Raw genomic sequence first — 25217 nt, 5'->3', positions numbered from 1 at the left:
ATCGCGTGAGACCTCGATTGGAAACAAATGACGACAATGTCATAAGGAGAAGACTCTTCTTATTACTTTCATGTTCAGTGTCAGAACTGCTACGGCTTCCACATCACGCTCGTTACTATTCGCACATTCCTTTCAAATTTTTGATGGCCCGCTTCCCTGATGGCCGTGGAGTAAATTGCAAAGGCACCGTACACGATCACTCTTCGCCACCATGCAGGGCGGGAATAAGCTCCGTGCTTAAGCACGTTATCCGCAAAGCTCATAGCTCACGTCGAAGCAAGCATGGGGATACAGCAGCGAGTGCTACAACAAGCAGTAGCTCCAGGTATCCTTTCAGGTTTACACTCTGACGCGTTACTTAATGACGCGTACTAGGTTGAAAAGCGCGCTCAGATATACGAAAAAGTCTCAGATGTCCCATTCCACGTCCTCTGCAACATTTCAATGTCGTGGAGACACCAGATCTGCTCCTGGATCGCGTAAAACTTCACCTAACCGCCTCAGTACCGCACAGTCTGTCCCTAGTATCCCTACTCTCGGGTCCTCATCCTCCTTCGTCATTTCCCCGACCCACCTCCCCTTATCCGCATATCTCCGAGAAAAGCTCAGAACAATCCACCAAATTGAAGTCTCCTCCAAAGAGCAAATTTGCTAGGCAAGTGGCTGATTCCCGACTTGATGATTTACATGCTCATAACCACGACAGCTCCATTCGACACAAATTTTGCTACTCACTGATGAACCCTGGCCCGCCGTCCTCCAATAAGTCCGATTCTATTCAGTGCAGCGACCGCAAGTCTCAAACCTTACCTGCTGGGGAGGCTCAGCGGTCTTCCTCCCTGGAACAACTGAACATAGCAACAAGGAGACTCACCATTATGACGATCTCATCCGGTTCCATATATACAGATGAAAAAGAGACCGAAGTGATGAATTTCCACGACATCTACGGCGCTTCTGAGGACAATGATCACCAAAGTGTGGATCTGGAGAAAGACTTCTCCCCTCTTCCCGATCAGGCTTCAGACTCGAGTGACTCTGCCTTCGACATCCCATATTCGAAGTCATCTTCGAATCACCCGTCTATTGAAGCTGCGTCAGTCGGAGACACCCATAGCACCCAAAATTTGCCTACTCTTGGGTCTCCTCAGTCTCAAAGCCCCTTTGTCAGCCGCGGTTCCAAGCTACCCCCTGCTAAGTCCTATTTCCTGATGTAAAACCTGTTTTGCTTCTGCAGTCAAACGAACCCTCTTCTATCACCACGTTTGCTTCCAGCGCTTACCCTTTGCAGGGGGATGCTGAGTATCGCCCTACGACAACTGTTCTGTCCGCTTTCTCGAGTACTGCGAGCAATAAAGATGGGATTGTACACCCTTGCCCTCATGCACTTGCTCGAGTCAATGTTCCCCCCTGCACGGACTCCTCGGTTTCTCTACCTATCAGGCCCCCTCGGAATCCTTCACGCCCGTAAGTATGGAATTGTTGGGTCGGTGTCTGGCGACCGACTAAATGAAACTTTCATGAAGCTTGCTATCATTGGATGGTCAGGAAAGTGTTCTCTCTCCTCAACCAGCACTCATTCACCCCTCATCATCCACTCTTGAGATCCTGCGCAAGATCACGCATGATTCGAGAGAGTCGCCCAGAATATCTCCAATCAAATCTTTGTCTATTATGATCAAGAAGACTCTAAGGCATTCTAAGAGTATGCCAGGCCTGGATATCAGCCACGAAGCTTCAGAACAAAGGGACCATAAACTTTCTGCGAGATCTGTTCGGGTACATTTTGTTGATGAGGACATGGCTACGAAAGAAAGCTCCTACATACGCCAATATGACTCTTGTGTGGATTTATCCCAGGTGCTACTCATTCTCGGTCATTTGCTTGTCTGTCTTATATGTTTCGACCACTAGACCAAGGAACAAGGTGTCTACGCACCTTACATTTCGTTCCCAGTAACTGCTTCCTCGTCGATGGCTTTCCACCTCCCCAAGGTACGATCTACGTGGTGTAGAGCACAGAAATATCCCAACAGGTTCATAATAGAGACTTGCTGGGCTACCGGTACCTGTCAGCTGTCCTCCGAACTCGCCTGCGCTATCTGCTGTTACCACTGTTTCTGACTCGACTACTCTTGTCAACCCCTCTCCTCGGATTCCTGAATTGACTCTTGCCGATGACGATACGTCACGATTAAACACAAAGGTGCTCCCCAACGGAAGACCAGTACTGAACGAAGACGACGATGGGCGACTCTGGTAAATGCTGCTGATATTGACTGGATATAGGGTACCCTCAGGATTGACATCAAGGTTCAGCCTCAGTGATGGCGGAAGAATTGTCGCTTTAGTTACGGAATCTCGATCCGAAGTGTGACTCCACAATAAGAGGGGGATGATGGCGTGCTCATTAGCTGGCTGCTTGGGTCTGTGTTCTCTTGTCAATTACTTCATAGCCACTCCATCAACATCGAAGTGTTCCTAGCTTTACCTGCACTGCAGGGTAGTATTATGTGAATTCTACTACGTACTACTCCAGGAATTGCTTCGTCGGTCCGCAGACCCATTTCGATTTCCTATTACGTCTTTGTCTTTCAATTCAAGCGTGCCAACTGTTCATCGTCTTTCACCCATGTTGTTGTGAATCACAGGTCGAACAGTTGCCCACCCTCGTGTTCTAGATAATAAGGTCAAGTGTTCCCTATCTCTGCAGCACCCACATGCATCGTGCCCCCTGTACCTATATATACCCGCTGCTAAAACTTGGGGCCATCTCCATGATAGCCCCTCAGTCATCAGTGCACGTTCGTTGGGATTCGAATCTCTTTCCATTGCCGCTCAGTCCACATCCATCTCTCGCCCATTACTCAATCCCCATCTGTTCCTGGCTTGCCGTTCAAGTCAAGGTCTTTTCTACACAATCCCTCCTATTTCGCATCATACTGTCCACTAGAAGCGGCGCCATCTCCACTGTATATTACCATAACCTAGTCGTAAATGGCCAGCGTTTTTTTACCATTCAAAAACATCGTAAACAACGAAGTCGGATGACGAAATGCACCATAGTAAATTGATCGTTTACCATCGTTATACGGACCACAGATTTGAAGGTAAAATGCCATGATAATTGTGGAAAAAAGAGAGTATTTTACCATGTTTAAGATGGTATTTTACGCGACTCCAGGTGTTATTTATATACAGCTCAGGCAAGACCAAGGCTGGGATCCTGCCTAGACCAAGGCGTCAAGCAGCGATGGCCATTGCGGCTAGGACAGAGGGGAAGTATCGGATAAAATGGATGGCATGCATGGCCGCCAACACACTAACCGATGGATAAGCGACGGATCCAACATGTTACGCTCCAGTTCCAACACTACTGACTCCGAAATTATTAATCGCATTTGCATTAATTATGGCCCATGCGTGCGTTATTTAATTTAGATTCCGCACCACAAGGTAGCGCTGATAATGATCGGAGTTGTCGACTGTGAATTTTCTTGTCCCTCACCGAGTCACCTCCCGTTACGCTGAAATGTCGAAGGCTATCCCAATATCGAGCGAAAAGAACGGCTCGTTTCATAATGTGTCATCAAGTCCCACTGTCTCCCCAGTGACTCACTCACCGATCGCCCTTGGATCGTTGAAGGCTGCGATGAGTGCCTTGGGTCAAACCAGGCCCAAAGTACTTAGACCGTTCGCGGTAAAGGAACTCAAATTACTTCTACTGGAGAATATCAGTCAGGAGGCTGTTCAGGCTTTCAAAAGCAACGGTTTTCAGGTGGAACACAATCCCAAGGCGTGGTCTGAAGACGAGTTGGTGGCAAAGATTGGCGAATATCATGCCATTGGCATTCGTAGTAAGACGAAAATCACAGAAAGAGTCCTTCAACATGCCACTCAGGTATGTTTCTAGCTTTCCGCCACCCCAATCTTGTCTGTCTAAGCTTCGTCGCATTATGCTTGGATCATCATAGCTGCTTACGATTGGATGCTTCTGCATCGGAACGAATCAAGTCGATCTTCTTGCCGCTGCCAAGCGTGGTATACCAGTGTTCAATTCCCCTTTCTCCAACTCTCGATCAGTCGCGGAACTGGTAATATCCGAAATGATTGCTTTGGCCCGACAACTTGTCGATCGTGCCCGTGAAATGAAGGAAGGCAATTGGAACAAGGTCTCCAAAGGCTGTTGGGAGCTTCGAGGGAAAACGCTGGGTATCATTGGCTATGGCCACATTGGAACTCAGCTTTCTGTTCTCGCGGAGGCGTTCGGAATGCGAGTGGTTTATTACGACGTACTATACATCATGCCTCTTGGAACGGCTACTCAACTCGATACCCTTGAAGAGCTACTTGGGCAATCGGACTTCGTTACCCTTCACGTACCCGAGTCACCCGAGACCACCAATCTCATTGGCGTCAAACAACTCGCCCATATGAAACGTGGCGCTTATCTCATCAATAACGCCCGTGGTCGTGTGATCGATATACCGGCTGTTATCTCGGCTCTGAAGCAGGGTCACATTGCGGGCTGTGCAATTGACGTCTTTCCCGCGGAGCCCGGCGCCAACGGCACAGGAGTATTCAATGACCAGCTGAACGCTTGGGCTTCTACCCTCCGCTCACTCCCGAATGTAATCCTCACTCCTCACATCGGTGGATCAACCGAAGAGGCCCAGCGTATGATCGGCCTCGAGGTATCCACCTCCCTCTCGCGATATCTCCTGTATGGTACAACGCCTGGGGCGGTGAACTTCCCTGAAGTTGATTTACGGGCCATTTCGGATGATCAGCCATCGATCATTCGAGTATGCCATTCACATAAGAACGAACCTGGCGTGCTGAGGAAAGTGAACGAAATTCTCAGCAATCATAACGTCGAGAAACAATTTTCGGATTCAAAGGGCGACGTCGCGTATGTGATGGCGGATATTTCGGACGTCAGTCCCGAGGAAGCCAAGAACCTTCACGAACAATTGTCGCAGACCAAAAGCAATATTCTTACCCGTCTGTTGATGTAACAATAGGCCGAAACGTTGAAAGGCGCTAGCCCCTACCTCCATCTTTTGTTTCCGTTGCAATGCTTTGCTCTCAACAGCACTCGGACTCTGCTTTCAACAGCATGTGTATTCGTAACGCTGTCTGTCTCAAAAGCAAATTTGTGATTAATCCATGCAGTTGTCTTTGACTATGTATTATCCTCAAAGCAATCTAATAATGCCAATAGGGAACAGATAGTCGTTTGCGGGTACGATGGTGATCAATCACGCCCTCACATTGATTCGCTTGCGTTTCCTCTCCATCGAAGCGAGCTTTTTCCGAATCTCTTCCTCGTCATCGATGCCAGCTTCCCAGAACTCCGCTGTCACTTTTGCTTCATGATTCCGTCTGAGATACTGGAGGCCCGCCAAGTTGTATCCGATCTGAGTTTTTTGACTCTGTATAGCACTGCGGAGCCGCTTGCGTAACTGGACCAGAGTAACGCGCATGGCATTAGTTGCAACAACTTGATGATGGTGCGTCTTGAGAAGAAAAAACATGATCCTTGATACAAGAACTATGTTCCAATTCTGGTAGACATGGATAAAATGAGATATGAGAATCATGGCACAATGTTTCCGATAGCGCAGGGGATAGGACCTACCCGAAGAGCCGCCTCATTCAAATATTCGAAAAGCGAGATGACTTTCGTGAAGGGCAAAACAAGCAAAGCATCAAATAACGTTGCACTGGGAATCTTCTCCAGCGTGCCGAAGACATGTTGTTCAGGAGACTGGCTCAATGCAGCCAAGACAGGATGTTTTGCCGGAGGAGGTAACGAGCCTGGGTCCATCATTGATGCCTTCTTCTCTTCGTATTCGGCAAACGCATGACGTTCGGTGTCAGCAACCTCTAAGGCCTCTACGATGCGCTCCCCTGCCATAAGAGTATCCAGGGTTTGCTTCGAGACTGCCCCTGCCTCTGCTGTTAGCTGTTGTGGAGCGCCTTCTACACCGCTACCAATGGGTGCATCTGTTCGATTCATGGCATCCACCATGTTACCCTCATAAAGTGCCTCGAGTTCTTTTTCACGTTCTTCTTCAAGGAACAACTAAGAGGACTGGGTTGGTGCGTGGCCAAGAACAAAAATGAATCCTTACGAGATCATCTGTCTTCTCCCATACTCGGATGGACTTGTCATGCGAACCAGTCACAACGAACTTGCCCGCACCGCTAACTACCAATGCCCAAATTTCGCCATGATGACCGTTGAATTTTTGTATGTTCTCAAACTGGAAGGTCATTTATCAGTTATGTTCGGAGCAATTTCAGTGCTTCGAGTGAAGAAGATACCTTATCACCATCCCAGTACTTGACCATCTTGTCCTTACTCACAGTCCAGAAATAGTGACTGTGCCCTTTATCACCGTTCGACCAGTCTATATCGCGTTCAAATGCAACTTGCATGATACTGTCCTGGTGTGCAAAAATACTCTTGTGACAATCACCGAAGTCGAGACCCCAAATTTTGACGTTTTTGTCGGCGGAACATGTGACGATGAGTTTAGAATCTGTTGAGATGTCTAACGATAGGACAGGGAGCTGCACAATGATATGAGCGGGAGAGGTGAGCCGCCTGATACGAGAATCTGACCGACCTTATGCCCATAGAGGGACAGGAAGAACTTGAGCGTGTCCTGGTAGAATACCTTCACAGTAGAGTCTAACAACGCAACCGCCAGCAATCTTCCATCAGGGCTGTATTTTACGGCCAACACGTCATCAGTCATTTTCAAGGTCTTGACATGAACGAGGGAGAGTTGATTTGTCTAAACAGCAAATTATGTCCAGGAAAGAGGTTAGATTTTGTACGCAATTGGTGTAATGGGCCACTCACTCCTTCCAGAGGCTCAAATTCCCAGAACTTGACGTCTTTGTCAGCGCTGCCAGTGACTAATGCCTGTTCGTCAGGTCGAACATGCATCGAAAACACGGTGCCTTCATGTGCCTTGATAGATGCGATCATGGTGGAGCTGGCTACATCAAAGATTTGAAGCTCTCCAGATTTAGTGCCGACAACTATCTGAGATAACGACGTCAGTGATCATAAATCATGCTATATTTGACCTTACCTGTCTATTTCCTGGCAGGAAAGCACTGCATACTGCATATCCGCATTCCATTGTTCTGATGCAAGCCGTCGTCCGCAAATTCCAGATTTTCAGCAGACCTTTTATCTTCCTCAGGAACAGGATTGTTTTTAAACAGAAATACGCACCATCGGAGGCTGAAGCCAATACCTGATCATCGGAGCTTAGGGAGAGTGATCGAATATCTGTCCGGTGGCCTGGCAAATCCAACGAAAATGTCCGTGTTGCTTCTGGGCGTGTATTTCGCTGCCTTGTGGACTTCGGGGACGGTATATCAAACACTTGCAGAGTATTTGAAGTGAGAGCAATGAACAGCTGGATAGGGACAGGCGATGAGACGGAGATAACTTCCGGTAGATTGATGCACACCTGAACTTCGCTTTTAGCACTCGCGGTGTCCGGGAAACAAAGAGATCGGATTTTCGCATCTGATTTAACGACCAAATAAGGCGTAAAAAGGTCCTTGAGTGAAACGGTGGTCGATTCCTCATCAACCTCCATCTCATTGGAATCATCCTTTTTGCCTTTCCGCTTCGCCTTTTTGCGTTTATCTTGCTTCTTTTGTGCTTCTTCCTCGCCGAGTATGTGAAAGATTTGTACAGATCGTTCATGAGACTGGACAGCCAAAAGCGGCTGTGTAGGATGGAAGACAATTTGCGAGACGCGATGACGTGCAGCCAAAGGAAGGGTTGATATGGGAGTTATCATTTTTGGTAACTAAATATTAAAATTAGCTGAATCGACCCGTTCTGTATGCCGAATAAACCATTGGACCAACCTCGCCAGTCTCTGACGCCTTTAACCCAGCCTGAAGAGCCTCATGGTCCAGGCGCCATGCCTTAAGCTCCCCGTCACCTCCACCAGTAAGGATAAGATCGTTCCCAGCGTCTAAGGCAAGGGACCAAACCTCGGAACGATGACCCACAACAGTTTGTATGCAATGCTGAGTCGACAGGTCCCACAATTTTACGTAGGTATCTTTAGATGACGTTAATACGTATCCAGAAGATGAGAGGGTCGATGTTGATGCTGCGTTGGATGTGAGGTCGAGGAACTTGATGGCAGTGATTTGGTCGCGATGACCCCGTAAACTGATCAAAGAATGACGATGATTTAGTAGTAAATCTCAAACATTTGGCACGTATCACTCGTACCGGTAGAGCCCAGTCTCAGCAAGAACATCCCAAATGATGAGATCTGTGTCCTGAGAACCAGATGCGAGTCTGGCACCAGTCCCATCGAATGCGAGGGCAGTGATGGACCTCTTGTGACCGTTCAGGGTCACAATAACGGTTGAAGTACTTGAGTCCCATAGGCGGATCGAACCGTCAGCATAGCCTATCGCAAAGACGTTTTTCCTGGGTGACTGAAGCATACAGGTAACTTCAGAGCGGTGACCCGTCTCGTGCCACATCCCAATCTAAAGTAGAATTGTTGAAAATGGACGATAAATAAAAAAAAAAGGCTGCGTACCATTTGACCCTTCTTCACATCCCAAACAAGGACATCTTCAAGTGCTGGCGCATAAGCCAATTTACCATCATAGATCGCATTAGAGCTGGGGCTGCACACAAGACCAAATGCCTGCGAGATGTCAAGGGGATTAACTGTCGTCACTCAGAAGGATCCGTACAATGATCACCTTTGTTTCTCCATGCCTCAGGTACGATCTAGGCATAACCTACAGAGAATGCTCAAAAACCAAGATGCTCTGTGGCCCGGATCACGTGAGGTAAATTAATTCATTTAAGCTCTCAATTTAATTGACCCATTTTTCAGATTTCAATTTGATCTCGTCTGTCGATGGTGGCGATGGCCCCTAACACTGGCGCAGCCCAGAGGTTCATAACCTTCGTGAACGCGTCACCGACGCCTTTCCATGCTGTAAGAAATGCGGCCAGTAGGTTAGAGAAATCTGGTTTTGTCAAATTGCACGAGAGCGATGCAAACTGGGATTCCGCGTTGAAAGGAGGAGGAAAGTTCTATTACACCAGGTAGGTTACTGGCTTTCTAGGATTTATGACTTGTTTTAATCGGTTCGGTGGATTTTTCTGAAAAGAAACCAGAGCTCCTTGATCGCGCTTACTGTTCCAATCGGTTTCAAACCTGGATCGGGAGTTTCGATTGTTGGTACACACACTGATTCTCCAAACCTTCGCGTGCGTCCCCCACCCCTTCTTTCGTTAAGTCCACCTTAATTCGACGTTACTCCTAGATCCGTCCAGTTTCCAAGAAGTCAAATGTTGGATACCTCCAAGTCGCGTGCGAACTCTATGGAGGTGGCATCTGGCACACGTGGTTCGACAGGGATCTGTCCATTGCTGGCAGAGTCATAACGACAGACGATGATGGGGGATTTTCTTCCCGTCTCGTCAAAGTCGATCGACCCATTCTTCGCATCCCCACGCTTGCAATCCATCTCGATCGAAGTGTCAATACTTCCCTACAATTCAACAAGGAGACTGAATTTGTTCCAATACTATCTCTCATCAATGAGCAGCTTAATGCGCCCAAGAAGCACTCTTCACTCCCGAAAGGAAGTAGTATATCCAACAACCATCATCCTGAGCTTATTTCGCTTCTGGCGAAAGAGCTTAATGTGTCAGAAGATCACATACATGACTTTGAACTGCGAGTATTGAAATGATTGTCAGATCTCAGCTTCTTCTCATGGTTGTTTGCGCAGGTCTCTATACGACACTCAGCCCAGCACTCTCGGGGGACTGAACGACGAATTTATTTTCTCTCCCCGCTTGGACAATCTCATGTCAACGTGAGCCCTCATTTCAGCCAATATTTCCACCTCTCACGCATGTAAATGTAAGATTTTGCGCGGTAGAAGCCATTTGCGAAAGCGTCTCCAGCGAGAACTTTGCTCGTGTGGAGTCCTCGCGAGCGGGTCAGGTTAATGGTGAGTGTCAACGATTCTGGTAGATGTGAGCGCTTCCTAAGGACCACCATAAGTGATTGCATGCTTTAATCACGAGGAAGTAAGTGTGCGCTCACTGTTCACAAGCGCAGCACATGGCTCACCTGCCCTCCACAGGTCGGTTCGGTATCCGCATCCGGGGCACAGGGGTCCCTCGTACCCCAACTTCTCAGTCGTCTATCACCAACACCATCTTTGCTATCCAGCTCAAGTAAGAGAATGCAACTTGCTCCCAATCAATTAAACATCATCTCTAATCATATATCGTCCTGCCTCAGTCGCTCATTCTCTCCTCATTTCGGCTGACATGGGTCACGCTGTGCATCCCAATCATTCATCCAAACACGAGGAGAATCATAGACCAAAATTAAATGGTGGCGTTGTGATCAAGACTAACGCAGATCAGCGTTACTCGACTGACGCGATCGGAACTTTTCTCGTTCGCCAACTAATTGAAAAGCGTGGAGGAAACGTGCAGGAATTTGAAGTCAGAAACGACATGTCATGCGGTAGCACCATTGGTGGGTTTTCCCGCCTTAGACCCGTAATCGCTGACTTCTTATTGCTTTCCGCGCGTTCATAGGGCCAGCATTGTCAAAAATTGGAGTTAGGGTGGTGGACGTAGGGACGCCTATGCTTTCAATGCATTCTATTCGAGAAACGGCAGGGTCAGCAGATGTTGATTCTTACATCACTCTGTTTGGCGCATTTTTCGAGGGCTTCGCCAATCTGGATAAGTCATTACCGATTGATTGATGACCTAGCACAATACAAGAATGGAATTCGTTTTAGATCCACATGTAATCACCAGTGGCCACGTCCGTTGTGCAAACGGGCCTTCTGTTAATTTCTCCCCTTTTGCGCTATGATAATGACCCTTCATCGATCTCAGGATCTGGTAGCGTCGCGCCTTCGCTGGCTTCAGACTTGTTATCAAGTTCATCCTCAGGCCCCTCCACCTTTGGGTCTAGACAAGCGGGCCTTCGTAAAACGGTAAATCATCACAAGCGAGATGAGAAGTAAGGGATAAGGATAACGAACCAAAGCCCTCGTTTCTTCCAGGATTTTATCTGATCTGGTTGTAAAACGACAGCTATTTCTCCGTCTAGCTTGGACGACGATGTCTCCTCGGTAGTTTCAAACAAAGTCACTACAACAGAACTCCCTAGCCAAATGGGCATTGGAAAGAGTGCATGAAACAATTGGTATGGAGAGATTGACAGATTCGAAGCACTGATGTTTTATTTTTTTACCTCTTCTCATCCAGATCGATTTGCGAAAACGTGGTGGCAACTCGATAGAAAGCGTAGCCTCTCCATCCCAACATTCGTATAGGTTCGAACCAAGGAATTTCTTCACTACGCAAATGCGTTGGTTTTGCACGAGATCAGCTGGTGAATCTATCTCATCGGTGTTCTGAGGCCGCTTTCTAGGCATCTAAATGAAGGAAGAACAACGAAGAACGAAGAAGGATAACAGCAACAACAGCAACAGCAGTTCGAGTGAGTGTGTTTGCCAAGATAATTTCACGGTGACAGGAGGGACAACGAAGTGCTTTGAAATGAAGTGGTTCGCGAGAATGGAGAACAATTGGTTCTCACCTGATTTTGCCAATATAATGCGTCCGTACTGCGATTCGTCGAGATATTACGGCGTCTTTTCTTTCAAAGCCAGGCACGTTCGCTTCTCTTCTGCCCACGCCGTGGGAAACGCCACCGGGTTGACTCTTATGCTGGCGTTTCTTGAGTTGTCTGGACTGAACCAGACCCCCATCGGCGCACCGTGGGAATGAATTGGGCAGGGAACATTTCAGGTTGTTGACAAGTTAGGAAATTAACAGCGCTTGTCATCAGGTCCCAATGGCACTGCTGCTCATGTTTTTCTGTATTGTGTGACAAAACACACCTCAAACCACTGGCCAAGGACCTCCTAGTCACAATAGGGGGTTTCACAGTTGACTGGAGTGAAAACGACTACGAATCTGATCCTAGATATGTAATCTTAACAAAGATTTCCATGTAGACACGTACCCTGACACGGCAAGGATGTTGTGCCCAAGGACACCCGAACCGGGGTCAGCATGGTCCTTGTTCATGAACTGCTCGAGGTCATTATCCTAGATATGTAATCTTGACAAAAGATCTCCATGTAGATACACGCCTTGACAAGGATTGTGTGCAGTGCAAAATAAATAAAAATAAAAAATAAAAACTTTAGGCTCAGCCCGCCACCAGAGTGATGTTGAGCCGAAAGCTTTGAAATCTCCCTGCAGCGCACAGCCTGTTTAGGCTGTCAAGGATGGCATTCTGTGACGTACTGCAGCCTGGTTTGCTTTAGCAGGCCTGCCAGCTGGAGCTTTTCAATCTGTTCCACGGCAACCTGAGTTCTGTTGTCAAGCTGATACTGCAAAGCGAGCAACCCCCAAAAATTTTTTACCTTTCACCTTTGCCTCGCTATCCTTAACTTGCTGCTGGAGTGTTTCGAAAAGTCGCTCAAGTGCCTCCTGCTTCGTCGTCGCGTCAGCCTTGAGAGCTTGTAGATCCTTGGGCTTAGTCTGGGAACTATTCGGTGGGGAACGCAGTATTAACTTGCAGCCACTGATTCAGGCAAAGATGAAACTTACTTGACCTCCTTTCTGATTCACCCACGCGCTCCCTCGCTACCACCTGGATGTCTAATTCCACCTTCGAGATGGACATATCTACCTTCGGAATTTGCATCAGGAGGGATTTTCAACTTGACGTGGATCTGACAGCATCTCTTCAAACTCCTGCCGGAGCCTCGCACGTCCACAGCATCTGAGGCAAGTTCGGGGCTCGTTCCACCCCCTGGCGACTTTAGTCCCACTACCGGATATAGTGCCTCTTCTCATCCAGCTCGATTCACGGAAACCGATAGAAAGCGCAACCTCCCGACCCCAACACTCATACACGTCCGAATCAAGGAATTTCTTCACTACGCAGATGCGTTGGTTTTGCGCGGTGAATCTAGCTCATCGGTGCTCTGAAGCCGCTTTCTAGGCATCTAAATGAAGGAAGAAGAACGAACATTGAACAACAACAACAACAACAACAGCCGCAGTTCAAGTAGGTGTGTTTGCCAAAATAATTTCAGGTGACAGGTGGCCCCTCGTTTCTGAAAACTTTATTGAAATGAAGTGGTTCACAAGAATGGAGCACAATTGGTTATCCTCATCTCGTTTTGCCAATAGAACGTTCGTACTGTACTGGGATTGGTCGGGGCTATTGCGGCGTCGTTTCTTTCAAAGCTAAGACACGGAGACACGTTCGCTTCTCTCTGCCACCCATACCGTAGGAATGAATAGGTCTGATGTTCCGTTCGGTCAGGACGCAAGAAGCTGGGCTTGAGAGACCGAATGAGAGAGAACCCTTTACGGTACAAGAAGGTAGGACCTTTAGTATAGGAGGCTAGGAGTCAACGGGTACCCGTTTGAATTGAGCGTCACGGTCACAACCCCGGTCACAGCAACGCACAACTCCAAAGACGTGTACCGCACAAGACGTCGAACAAGCATAAAAACCAAGTTTCCCCACAATGTTTCCTTTCATCTTTCCCTCAGCGTTGGCCTTCCTCCCGCCGTGGAACTGGTTCAGCATCGTGGGTTGAGATATAAATGATGGTAAATACACGTTTCGTTTAAAACGTTGCTACCCTAACAACTGCCTTCTCTGCCCACGCGGCCTCCTTACAGTAATCGACTCAAATGCACTACAGGATCCCATGAGGGAGCCCCTTTTTTCGTGGAATGAAAGGCGATTGGCCCCACACGAGTACTCTGAGCAAAGCTATAACGCTCGTTTCCGGTGATCGTCCCAATCGCCATTGCCGTCCTAGCCAGTTGCACTGCAGGATATCGATGATATGAACACAGCATCGTATTTTCTTTTACGGCCACTATACTGTTGGCCGATAAATGCGTTTACGATTGTGTTGTCGATCCATTCGACGACTGTCGATTTCCGGCCGGACACTAGATCCGAGAATGGGTTCTTCCATCAAGGCTGGAGCCTTCGCTGAACTTGCTCGAACAAAAGACCAGGACCATTTTGGGGGTAATACCATTAGTATTACTAATACTGGGTCGCTCTATCTGTGATCCGAAGAAATCCTGGAGGGTGTTATCGAATGCGGCGACCACATAATATTCCATGGTTACTTCGCGCTTCTTGCGAATATTCGCTACCAATATCTCTCATTGTTCAATTTCGAAGGTCCCACATTCCTAACCCACACGTTCTAGTGACTATCTTTTGCTTTCCAGCTGGTGCAACCAGGGCTTCTGTCTTCAAACCGTGCCTGCAAGGTTACTGCTATTCAGATACAATCGACGGTTTTTGTCTTCTTGTCAGCCAGGATGACTCTAGGCGGATATATATCTCGGGGAATATCGTTTGGGTTCACCGGTTCTCAGTTACTCTTTCGATACGCAGTTCTTCGGACGCCAACCTATTATATAATTGCCCCACATTTGATCCACCATTGAGATAAGAGCGTGGCAGAGTACAGATCTAAGATACGGATCCGGATCCATGGGCGATAAAGGCATGTCCATCATGCGACCGTTATTGGCGTGACCAGCCAGGTGATCGTGGTAAGATGGGGGGGCAAAAGGTATAAATATTGGCCTGGTGCATCGGGTTTCGTTCTTTCCTCAGAGAGTATCTCTACACCTCGCGAAATAACCACAACAAGTTCTCACCACATCACAAATCATCATGCAGTCTGTGAGTAAACCAACTTATCCACCGTCTCGTACGATGGCCCACTTATCGCCATCGGTGGCCACAGACTACTGAATTCCCAGTTAACGCTCACTGCGGCCAGGACCACTGCCACTGCAAGGACGAGTCAGTTGTTTCGGGCTCACTCCCCAGCGTATTTACCCAACTGATACCCTTCTATAGCTGCCACTGCGCGAAGGACAACTGCACCTGCTAGAGGATCACCTACACCCTCAGTGGGGGGCGCTGTCTCTCTCATGGTTCCTGGTGGCGCCTCGCTTGCGCTGTCACTGAGATGTATTACTAGCCCTTGTTCCTTGCTTGTACAATCGTGTTCGCTGTGAAATATAGGACTCGTCCCTCCAGTCTGTTGTTGTTCATGGAACTTTGAAAGAGATCTGCTAGCTATATTGATTCCTGGCTGAGAATTAACTTGGTGCCCGTGTTCTAATCAATAGCGAGTGCACACCCCCGGGCTCCCTGGGGACCTAGAGATCCCTGCATACCCCGGTCCGAGCTCCATACGTTTGCTCGACAGTCACGAGCCGAATGCCCCCCGAGCGGAAGCCGCATCAGACACTTGAGACACATTTGCTAGCGCAACCCCCTGCACAGGGACATGAGCGGCAGTCGATCCTCTTACGTTGAACCGATATTTTCATGATACTATTATCACTGCTGCGGGGACACTGTATTAGGGGTCAATATAGTTCATTCACGCTTGTCCACGTTGCGCGCGCACGTCAAGAATGCGGTGTAATTATGTAAGTAATGTCATGTCATGTTGGAAAGGTTCTGCCTTTGAATTGAGCTGAACCCCTGAGTCGAACTTTAATTTAACGGTTATATGAACGGTACAAGGCGTCGGCAAGTCAGCATCGGTCATCAAAGTGTAGGGGAAGACCAACCATGGTGGGGGTAAGATAAGTAATGCCGGCTACTCATGAATGCCTAGCTTGTCGTTAAGCCACATATGAATTTGACCCTGCTTATCTTATGGAACAATATCAAGGCAGTGCCACATCAGGAATGCCAAGGGATGCATTCAGAGGCTGATGAAGGGAGGGTGCACGACGAGGCGCGCCAACATCGCCGTTGTTGCGCTGTGGCTTAGCCTGATAGTGTCAACAGTTCTTACGCCAGTCATCACACAATCCGGGAGTAACCTACTTTTGCCGACGACCCACTTGCCGCGATCGGTGAATATATTGTCGTTGGTTCAACTTGGACCACTAGAACTAGTAGTACTGCCACTTCAAGGACACGTGGGTTGCTTCGTGCCCACTCTTCGACGTATTTGGGCTTTAGAACCTAACCGATATTCCTCTTTACAGTTTCCACTCCGCAAAGGACAATTGCATATATCCTAAGCCGTCAGGGGTGCTCTCTCACATTCCTGGCGGTAACTTGCTCGCCGTATTGTGACTGAAATGTATTACTGGCCTTTCGTTCCTTGCTTGTACAATTATGTTGCTGTAAACCACAGGATCCGTCCAGCCCCGCGGACCCGCGTGTGTTGTTCGTGAGTGCATGATCAGGATCTTATGTAATAATCTGCTTTTGACTAACAGTGACTTCAATCCCTAAAGCTTTGTTCCGCACCAAATACTCTGCTACTACCTTCTCTGTGCTATCTTTTGAAGTGGTTGCAGACTCATGGTTCAGTGTTCTAAGTCCTGACAATGCGGAGAATTGAGACAAAACGAATGAGTGACAACCCGAGAATGGCTACTCGGGTACAGAGGGTTAGGTCGCTTTACATGTACTTCTTCCGGGAGAAGACTCCATTATTCCACCGAATTCCTGTCGACTCCCGGTCGATCCGCTCCAAAATATGCCACCGCTGGCGAAGTGGCGCACTCTCAGTGTCTTTTCTTCCCCTTGATCTTTCCTGTCGCTACAAGAGTGAAAATTGAATGTCGATCCCGATGGATATTCATATTCAGCGCATCCTAGCCCCCACCGCGAGGGAGCTTCAATACGGCTATTCTGGTGTTTTTGCTCCAGACGTCCCAATCGTGTCTCCCCAGGTGCCTGAATCCAGCGGACACCAATTACGAGCAAAACTTACTAGTGGAAAACCGCATGACCTGATCGTGTGGATTCTCCATGGCTCAGAACCAGCTTGGGGGCTTTGCTAGTGCTACTTGCGCTCTGTCAAATCTTTGCTGCGTTAAGATCTTCTCTGCCCTTCTGGACCCTTCTCAGGTGGACAGCTTTACATTAACATACATAATATTCATATCAACCATCCGGTTGTTTCTAGCGTTCCACATGCTGGATACCTCTCTGGTGAAAAACTTATCCAGCCACGCATGCACTGTGTCATCTTGTCCCGATATACGCATAGGCCCATAGAAACTGATGCACTGGCGCACATGTCAACCACACATACTTACACTACACGCCTCTGGGTCCTCGAGAAGTAAGAAGTAGTAGTTTCCTCGATATAGTGACGAGACCGGAACAAGGAGCCCACGAAGGAAAGCACTGCTATTCCACCCAAAACGATGCCTGCTTTGGCTCCAAGTGATAACTTATGGCCTTTGTCGGTGGAGCTAGGGACGTAGCTTCCACGCACACATCAACATAGTGGATTCTGGCACATTCCAAGGCAAACTCACGTGTACTTCACAAAATCGAGATTCGGGTGGTGACCGTCCAAATTCCCGTGGGACGTGGTGATTGTGTGCTCGCCCGCCGGCAGTAGGGGCGAGTTCCAATATTTGTACAAGCAGTCGGTATAACTAGTGTTGCTCCAAGTGTTCATTGTGTCTTTGTAAACGCCATCGATATAGAAGTCGGCGCGTGATGTTGTGTTGGCGCTCAGCAGCCATGCTTGGACAGACGTTCCTTGGGAGTTCATTAGATGCGCCGTGGAAGATACCTGCAATTCCATATACCGTTGAATGTGAAAGATACCGTGGCGTTCTGTCCGTGTGTTTCTTTGACGGGACAACCATAGTCCCTGCACGCATCTCGACCTATCAAGAAATGCACACCATATAGATGCAAAAGTCGACCTACTTGTTGTACCAACTAAGTAAGATAGAATCATTCAGAAGTGTCAGTTTCTTGGCATGGAGATATTGAAGGTTGATGGGTGGGCTGACACTGTTTCTTTCGCATAAGGATTTCTATAGTCCAGTGCCTGATTGTCTGCATATATTGTTATATTGTTGTCACACCTGACGAGCCGCAGGAATCCCGCAAACAACCCAAAGATAATGAAGGAAAATTGGCCCATTTGCACTTGAACGAGAGGGTGGAGCTAGTGAAAGCGCAAAAATCTTGGTATCCCTAACGACAAAACGCTGATTATAGCGAGCATTCTACATAGTTACATAATGCTCATGCTCTACTCAGTGGCGAGTCGGATCCTCGCTCGGTCCTTCTGCCCGTTGTTTACATGGTAACATACGCGGCTATAACTTGTTGCGGTTTTGTTTTCGGAAGTTTGGCAAACCCCGGAATTCAAAAATTGCGTCTCAGAGTTTGCGCTGTTGCTTGCCCAATCCTTGACCAATGTTCATGAGCCAACATGCGTTGGAAAGCGCCGAAGTAGGGAAAATGTATTCATGTATGTCACGTAGCTATATAGGGGGCAAATCGATATTTAAAAAAGTGGCTCAAACGCAACAATTCCAAAAATACAACCCAATGAAGCAGATGGGGAGCTACTTCAGATATCATATATAATCCATACCAAGCTTTTGGCACCAGCTACAAGTTGAAATGAGCCTCCAGTCTCGCCATCTCCGTTCTCGGGACTTTGGCTACGGTTCACAAAGCCATTTGACCGTGGGAAATTGGTTCTTGAGCACTGGAGAGGCTGACAAACAAACAATAAGGCTCATTTCAACTTGCAACCGGTGTCGAAAGCTTGGAAATACAGATGGTTTATGCCCTACGTAATAGAACTGGGCAAGTGACTGTGCGACGCGTTTCCTGAATCACGGAATTTGCCAGGAGTATTGGAAAAACGGCAATGGCGATGCGCTTCTGCACCTCCGCTTTCCCGAGAGCCGCGAGGACTGAATGCGAGTATGAACCCCCAGCAGAAGCTGGACCAGCCTTGTGGCAAATTCACCTACAAGAGGGGCTTCAAAGATACGCCACTCGTTAGGCAAGGGACTGAAGCTGACTGATGGCTGGTCTGCAGAAGAATACTACATAGGGGTCAATATAATTCATGCCGTCCCTCCCATGTCAAGAGTAATGTTCCATCGAAATGCCGTACTCCGAATCGACTTAAATTTGACTGTTACATGAACGGTACAATGCGTCGGCAAGTCAGCATCGGTCGGTTATCAAAGTGCATGGAAGAGGACCAATTGTAAGATAATGCCCATGGATGCTTTGTCACAAACCCATTATGGAGGCTACTATTATTTGGTACTATCGAGTTTTGTGGAATAACGTTAAGCGGTGCCACATCAGGAATGGGACAAGCACTAAGAGGCTGGGGGAAGAAGGGGATGCACGACACGCGGTATAGGGGTTGTGCGCTGAGGCTTACGCGTCGTTGGAATGTTGGTGGTCCCAAAAATCGCAGTCTTCAAGTATAGTTGCCCCACTATCAGGTAAATATTATCCCCGCCAATCGAGCGACCGCAGCGGAGAGGGTGGATAAGTACGTTGACGCCGTTGAGGTGCGAGCCACTAGGAAAAATAAGGAGAAATTCAAGAAAGTCATGATTGACGCCAATAAAACTTCCAGGTTCGTCAGGCACCTTGAAGTGGCGCAGAACTTGACCAAATCTTGATGCAATCAGATTATCGCACATATCTGTCCTTGATGTCTCGTAGAACGTCTATTGGGACTGGTTCCGAGACTCCAGTGGCGGGGTCTCCTAGGTGAGAAACACTAGTCTCGCTTACTGTCATCACTACGAAGATATACTGATGCTTGACAGCAGGAGGACCGCATCGTTTCGCGCGCCGCCAACATCTCAGCTGTCGCAGTCACGGTCACAGCTTGTGAGTACCGCACAAGGCACCTCAGAAGCCTATAAAGTGGCTTCTTGGGCCCGTAGTGAAGAAGGGTGCATATACCTTCGCCCTCCATACTGCTGCTCTGCTGAAGGTGCTACTAGCTTGGAATCGCACTCCCAAGGACCGGGCCACTTGCTAAAATAGGCTCCATGGAATGACCATCGGACACTTCGGTGTAGGGCTGGCCAAGCCACTGTCTTTTTATCCCTGCTCGGTGTTGAAGCACCACCAGGGGTTGGGGGACTCGATAGAATTATCGACACAAACACATGTAAATATAGACCGCGAAGACATGTCACAACTTGTCTATCCAACACCAGGCAGGATCCAGCCTCTATATTAGATATTCAACAGTCGGCTGTCCTGGAGGGCTCCTGTTGCTTCTTCAGACCTACGAGCCATGCATACAGGCCCCTGCCTCGTTGCATGCGTCCTGCATTTATTGGTTATCTCGGACGACGGACTGGCAGCAATTAATTAATCATATGTAGCCGGTGAACGTTGGCTCATATCCTATGAACTGTGGTTGCAAATTGCTCAGGAGATGAATCAAAGCATCGGTTCTGCCTGCAAATGCAACGGCACTCTAGAAAACCAGTGACCCCATTGCACGCACCGCTCTGCTACTTTGGGCACTTCCTCTGAAATGGTTTCTATATCTCTTTAGGGGCTTCCATGTCATTGCATGTCCTTCTAACGCTTCTCGCTATCAACCAAGTTAAATGACTATGCTAACAACTACCAAATCGTCTCCTCAAAATGAAGCTCAGCTATTTGGTCGTCTGCATTGCAGGAAACTAGCGATGGGCTTCGCATGGGGCTTCTCTAATGATAGGGTTTGCACTACGTGCCATTCGAAGACTCAGGGGAAGGAGATCGGACCCCCGCCGACCATCGTGCCTATGGCCACGATCGGTATATCATCTTGTTACGGAGGTATGTCGAGGCTCTCCCCTTAAGGCCAAGATGGTCCCAGTCATCGTACCCCACGCCATAGCACGCCATCTTAATACTTGACATATGGGGACTTTTATATTCACATTCCAAGCATCAATCGACAACCTGGATAGGCAGGACGACTGAAGTAGATTTGCTATGCTCCTTTCTTCTTGCCACTGCCTCTCGCGTTTAGTGAACCGATTAGCCGCTCCACCTCTGGAGTGAAAACTTCTGGCAATCATGGGTTCTTTTTGGATGTTGTCTCGCGGCCTCGCAAGCGGGTGGCGGTGCGGCTGTCCCAAACATGAAGGAATCATCAGTGATGATTTTTGTGCCCTTTTGCGGCAATTTCGACTCGTTGTTCTCCGTTGCAGTTGATGCACTTTAGTTAGCGGTAATTTGGGTGGTTGACAAATGTCGCATAGTTCTCATCACTACATATGTGACACCGATGACACTGGTATTCGCTCTTCATCCGGTGGGCGACGTGCATAAAAGTAATCACTCCACGGTAAATCCCGATTAATTCAGTTGCATGATATATTTGCTTCTGGATAATGAGCCAAGTCATATGCCTAAGCAGCCAGAAATGGACGCAGAGGTGCATAAATACCTCTCCCAGCTGGCCCACTTCCCCTTTCTCCAGCGGAAAAGCTCTAGCTCTGTCGCACACATCCACATTCGAACTTCATAATGCAGACTGTACGTATTCCACGGTGATGTCGCCAATGTTTCCCTGCCTCTTGCTTGGTACTCATGCAGCGTCCGGCATAACCAGATCACCGAAGTCCCAGTTAACACCCACTGCGGCGAGCCCCAGTGCCACTGCGGGGAACAGTACGTTATCCATGTGTTTGACCTATAAAGCCTCTCGAGACTCATGAGCACCTTCTGTCTTTGTGATCTGCAGCTGCCACTGCGCCCCGGGTCAATGCAAATGCTAAACGCATGAGTCGTATTCGTCGTCCTTGTCATTGTATATTTGCGTCTTGAGGAATTTCGCGCAACGACTTGCTCCCACCCAATATTTCGATTCTGTCCTGGTGTCATGGCGGATTCTGCTTGTTGACGGAGCGTGTACATGTAGTTTTTTCTTTCCTTCCTCGTTCTGAAATGGAATTCCTATGTTGCATTCTGTGTTTGCATGCGAAAGCTATTTGAAAATTTGGTGCTCCAGAACTCGATGCCAGTCGCTCACGTTGGAAAACAATGGTTCCGAAATATAAAATGATTTTATGTGACGGGCTGGTTGTTACGGCAACTTCACCAATGTGCGAATCAGACGACTTGTGTGTGTCGAACAAGCTAAGTGGTGCTGGGGTCACTGAGCTGGCCAACGTACAATGTGTGCGTTGGTAGGAGGTGGATCATAAGATGGATGCTGTAAATGCATGATGGAGTGCAGCTGCTGAATTCATATTTCGATTACGATATCGCTTATCTTCACAGGCCGAACACTTACACTTTCCGTAATCTCTCGATCTCGCTCGTTGCCGCGCTGGGAGCGAGCCAGTGTGTTGAGAGCGTTGTATGATTGTGCCGCTCGTTCACGGCAGCCAACGTGGACTCGCACAGCGCACAGTGGGAAGCGAAATGCAGTCAAGAAAAACTGAAGTATTTTTTCCAGGGAGAGTCTCCGGCCGTACAACGCTCCGATTGTTTTACCTGCGATATCGTTTGCTTCCCATTGTGCCAGGCCAGCATGGGTCCCGCTTTCCCTTCGCGTTTGGGGCGGAGATACCCAAGGTACCATGCTATTTGACGTTCTGTCTCCTGAACATTTTCAACGAATTATAACTAGGGATCTTGGGAATATCGCGGTCAACTGCCGCCGGTCGCTTGCAAACAATGAGGGAGACTTAACGATGCGCGAACTTCGCTGAGACCACCAAAGTTGCCACGCTTGTGGCGAAGTTATATTGACGTTTGGTTCAGTAACCCGAGGCCCCCGCGGTCATTCTGGGGCTAGCTAAGCATCATGTCTATCCTTGGGATGTGATACCGCGTTAGTGGAACGAGTTTCAATCGTTTAGTTCTTCCCCCGCATTCGTAGCAGGGAGAGCGTGAAACCGACGTCTCATTGTGACTGTCAAGGTCAAGTAATAGCTAGAATCCGTAGATACCTCGCCTGTGAGGCTCACCAACTATTACACTTTATTTCGCTTCATAGCTAAGATTCCAATTGACTGGGTTTCTCTCATCAATCTCATTGTGGCACAAGCTAATACTATAGCCTTGGTCGTTTCAACTAGTTGCCTTGGCTTCATCCTGTGGCCTTACAATCATCCCTGCCCTGACTCTTGTCTTGGAACCATTGTCTTCGGCACATCTCTTGAGACACGAGCTCTATCGCCAAAAGAGCTGTTCTACCTGCCAATAGAGTTACTATTATCAAGTGAAGCCAAGGGCAAAACTTACTGCTTTGAAAACTCGTGATTCGGAGCCCCTGCTCGAGACCGTCGACCTTTGTGATTCCTGGCCTCCGTCCTCTGTCCTGTTATCCCTTCGTTAATTTGACGTTCTTGTATAATGTGCTGACAAGGTCGCTTCGAGAACCTACAAGGCTATTGGTATTTGGGGTTGGTTCTCCCGAAGGCGCAGTTACTATTCTGGATCAGAGTTCTATTGTGTGTGATTGGAGATGGAGCGTTTAATTAGCCCAACCTCCTTGGTGGCTTGAGAAGCCGCTGTGTTGCATCAATGGAAGCTGCATCATTTGCGTGAATTCAGGCTTCACTTGGCTGTGTCTGGTCCGCGCCGGGCTTCATCACCGCAGCAAATCCTCTAAAGACCACGGGTATGTAGCCTGACGCATATCCATTAGCAAAAAGGCTGGGATTCTCGAATCCCTCTCGGGCTCGCGGTGCCGATCACAGGCAATATCATCCATTCACAGCAGGGCAACATGTAGGTCTGTCCCCCTGGGACAGACAAATTGAGTTTAGCCTGATGGACTTCCCCGATAAAGTAATTATCCGAGATGGACATGGAACCAAGCCAGTGGTGCCTTGCGATCAAGGACGTGGTGTGGTGGTGTAAGCGAATTTTTTGCCATTCGAGTGCTTGGAGGGGGAGTTGCAGGTAGAAGAGCGATGCGCATCGGACTTGGAAAACCGCGGGATCGAGGGGACATGAGGGTCGATTCTACTACTACTCGCGCTCTCAATATCGAGTTCCCTCGCTGCTGTCCCCCCCGACGACAGGAAATGACTCTCGAGGCGGGATCTTGCTCAGGCTGGGGCCTCTAGATTTTCACTGTGAGCTGGATAAGGGGTAGAAATAGTTCAAGTGAGCTTTCCTAACGAGCGAATGCTAGTGCGTCTCCTTCTCCCTCTTGGCTCGTCGCCTCCTTTTTTTTTTCTTACCAAGGTCGTTTCTGGATCCTTCTTGTTATCTGCTTTCCACAAGAGGTCATTTCTATTGCCGTAGTGTCTCGTTTCGTCACTTCTTGGTTTTTCACCACAAGTCCGTCTCAGGGGGAACCTCTCCATTGCGAATACTGATGCCAGATCGTGCTCAGTCCCAACGATCGGTGTCGTGGCGTTTAGGAGACAACACTACAATAACCGCATACGTGTTCCATCACAACAAGTGGTGTTACAAGGATTGTTATAGGATTGAAGTTCATTTTGGTTGGAACTAATTCAGGAATTAGAAAGGAACCTTACTCGGATCCTAGGCGCCGCTGCAATCAGAATCCCATTGCAACTTTTACGTTCATATCTGTAGAGATAACTCTATTTCCATCAGTAAACATGCACCCCTGATTTGTTTACATATAACCCTGAACGGGCGTTATCAGTAATGAAGAGCTACAAGTTGAGTTACTTATTATCTCATCGAGCATTTACAGATATTGACATGCTATCCAGCCCTTCCTACCGCCTGGCACTGGTCCCAATAGGCTGGCATCCACACTTAGGCTCAGGGATTCTTTGACTGCCGTCGCTTTGGGGGGGCGGGAGTGGGGAGCTAGTGGTGCAATTTCTACTGCCTTCGTCTGTGACGCAAAAGCTCGTTCCAAGAATCTGGTTGGGCAAGGACGTCGTCGACTCGGCCCCGAGCGAGAGACTCCGGCCTTTGTGGTTAAGTTGTTGGGTTTTCATGGCAACTTTGAAAGCCTTAATTGTGATTTTAGTATAGGAAAAGAACTAGTATTGGGGGGGGGTGGTTTGGATTCTATTTCGCACTGATTGCCGGGGGTTACTGACGCTTCTCTTCTTGCCGGTTGCTCGTTTCCTGCGGACTCCGCACTTTTCCCCCAGCTTTCTCTCAGAGAGCTGAGGAGCGAAGTTAAGCGGAAGTTCCTCCTGCATGCCATTCACTATATATAAGACTTGGGGGGGGGGGGGGTTGATTTGGAATCGAACCGAACCCATCATGTCGAATATCGATTCTATAAGAAAAACATTTTAACAAGGCCCGCACGGTAGTACGTTGTTGGGAAGGAAAGTTGGGAGCTATTGATTATTGGACATGGTCATG

The 25217-nt window shown here is 48.3% G+C and overlaps 9 protein-coding genes across 9 annotated transcripts; 5 read left to right on the top strand and 4 right to left on the bottom strand.

Annotated features, from left to right (window-relative positions):
• Positions 1-12: 12 nt before the first annotated feature.
• On the top strand, positions 13-836 carry EI90DRAFT_1762546 (uncharacterized protein). Its single transcript, XM_039052159.1, has 3 exons — positions 13-325; positions 376-655; positions 707-836. The coding sequence occupies exons 1-2, from the start codon at positions 144-146 to the stop codon at positions 653-655; spliced, it is 462 nt and encodes a 153-aa protein (XP_038922565.1). The 5' UTR covers positions 13-143; the 3' UTR covers positions 707-836.
• On the top strand, positions 738-2263 carry EI90DRAFT_3116734 (uncharacterized protein; the record flags this gene model as incomplete). The annotated part of the gene is made up of 5 exons (XM_039062917.1): positions 738-1166; positions 1238-1467; positions 1527-1860; positions 1915-1995; positions 2048-2263. The coding sequence occupies 5 exons, from the start codon at positions 738-740 to the stop codon at positions 2261-2263; spliced, it is 1290 nt and encodes a 429-aa protein (XP_038922564.1).
• A 1389-nt stretch (positions 2264-3652) lies between these two features.
• EI90DRAFT_2905831 (uncharacterized protein) lies at positions 3653-5018 on the top strand (the record flags this gene model as incomplete). The annotated part of the gene is made up of 2 exons (XM_039054224.1): positions 3653-3901; positions 3975-5018. The coding sequence occupies 2 exons, from the start codon at positions 3653-3655 to the stop codon at positions 5016-5018; spliced, it is 1293 nt and encodes a 430-aa protein (XP_038922563.1).
• A 243-nt stretch (positions 5019-5261) lies between these two features.
• Positions 5262-8913, bottom strand: EI90DRAFT_3279024 (uncharacterized protein; the record flags this gene model as incomplete). Its single annotated transcript, XM_039066646.1, has 13 exons — positions 8770-8913; positions 8601-8711; positions 8282-8547; positions 7906-8218; positions 7497-7844; positions 7256-7442; positions 7110-7207; positions 6875-7060; positions 6636-6806; positions 6331-6579; positions 6138-6269; positions 5642-6088; positions 5262-5567 (listed from the first exon to the last, which is right to left on the bottom strand). The coding sequence occupies exons 1-13, from the start codon at positions 8803-8805 to the stop codon at positions 5262-5264; spliced, it is 2850 nt and encodes a 949-aa protein (XP_038922562.1). The 5' UTR covers positions 8806-8913.
• A 26-nt stretch (positions 8914-8939) lies between these two features.
• EI90DRAFT_2905419 (aspartyl aminopeptidase) lies at positions 8940-10812 on the top strand (the record flags this gene model as incomplete). Its single annotated transcript, XM_039054206.1, is given in 9 exon segments — positions 8940-9121; positions 9187-9286; positions 9343-9762; positions 9782-9900; positions 9953-10038; positions 10092-10117; positions 10174-10267; positions 10335-10577; positions 10640-10812. The coding sequence occupies 9 exon segments, from the start codon at positions 8940-8942 to the stop codon at positions 10810-10812; spliced, it is 1443 nt and encodes a 480-aa protein (XP_038922561.1).
• Positions 10813-10919: 107 nt separating this feature from the next.
• Positions 10920-13673, bottom strand: EI90DRAFT_3012143 (uncharacterized protein; the record flags this gene model as incomplete). The annotated part of the gene is made up of 9 exons (XM_039056544.1): positions 10920-11037; positions 11098-11221; positions 11310-11493; positions 11658-11685; positions 11962-11985; positions 12087-12172; positions 12500-12617; positions 12701-12918; positions 13551-13673. The coding sequence occupies 9 exons, from the start codon at positions 13671-13673 to the stop codon at positions 10920-10922; spliced, it is 1023 nt and encodes a 340-aa protein (XP_038922560.1).
• Positions 13674-15812: 2139 nt separating this feature from the next.
• On the top strand, positions 15813-16241 carry EI90DRAFT_3034666 (uncharacterized protein). The gene is made up of 2 exons (XM_039058555.1): positions 15813-16063; positions 16133-16241. The coding sequence occupies exons 1-2, from the start codon at positions 15854-15856 to the stop codon at positions 16166-16168; spliced, it is 246 nt and encodes an 81-aa protein (XP_038922559.1). The 5' UTR covers positions 15813-15853; the 3' UTR covers positions 16169-16241.
• An 895-nt stretch (positions 16242-17136) lies between these two features.
• EI90DRAFT_1760019 (uncharacterized protein) lies at positions 17137-18259 on the bottom strand. The gene is made up of 5 exons (XM_039052157.1): positions 17912-18259; positions 17826-17837; positions 17702-17766; positions 17423-17651; positions 17137-17368 (listed from the first exon to the last, which is right to left on the bottom strand). Exons 1-5 carry the CDS (start codon positions 18043-18045, stop codon positions 17194-17196), a joined length of 615 nt encoding a protein of 204 aa, XP_038922558.1. The 5' UTR covers positions 18046-18259; the 3' UTR covers positions 17137-17193.
• A 3040-nt stretch (positions 18260-21299) lies between these two features.
• Positions 21300-22485, bottom strand: EI90DRAFT_3012141 (uncharacterized protein; the record flags this gene model as incomplete). Its single annotated transcript, XM_039056543.1, has 3 exons — positions 21300-21854; positions 22075-22113; positions 22195-22485. The coding sequence occupies 3 exons, from the start codon at positions 22483-22485 to the stop codon at positions 21300-21302; spliced, it is 885 nt and encodes a 294-aa protein (XP_038922557.1).
• Positions 22486-25217: the final 2732 nt, after the last annotated feature.

The sequence above is a fragment of the Cantharellus anzutake genome (genome assembly GCF_015039405.1).
Source record: "Cantharellus anzutake strain C23 chromosome Unknown EI90scaffold_4, whole genome shotgun sequence".
NCBI lineage: Eukaryota > Fungi > Basidiomycota > Agaricomycetes > Cantharellales > Hydnaceae > Cantharellus > Cantharellus anzutake.
Note: the sequence above shows the minus strand (reverse complement) of the source record. Positions and strands in the feature narration are given on the sequence as shown.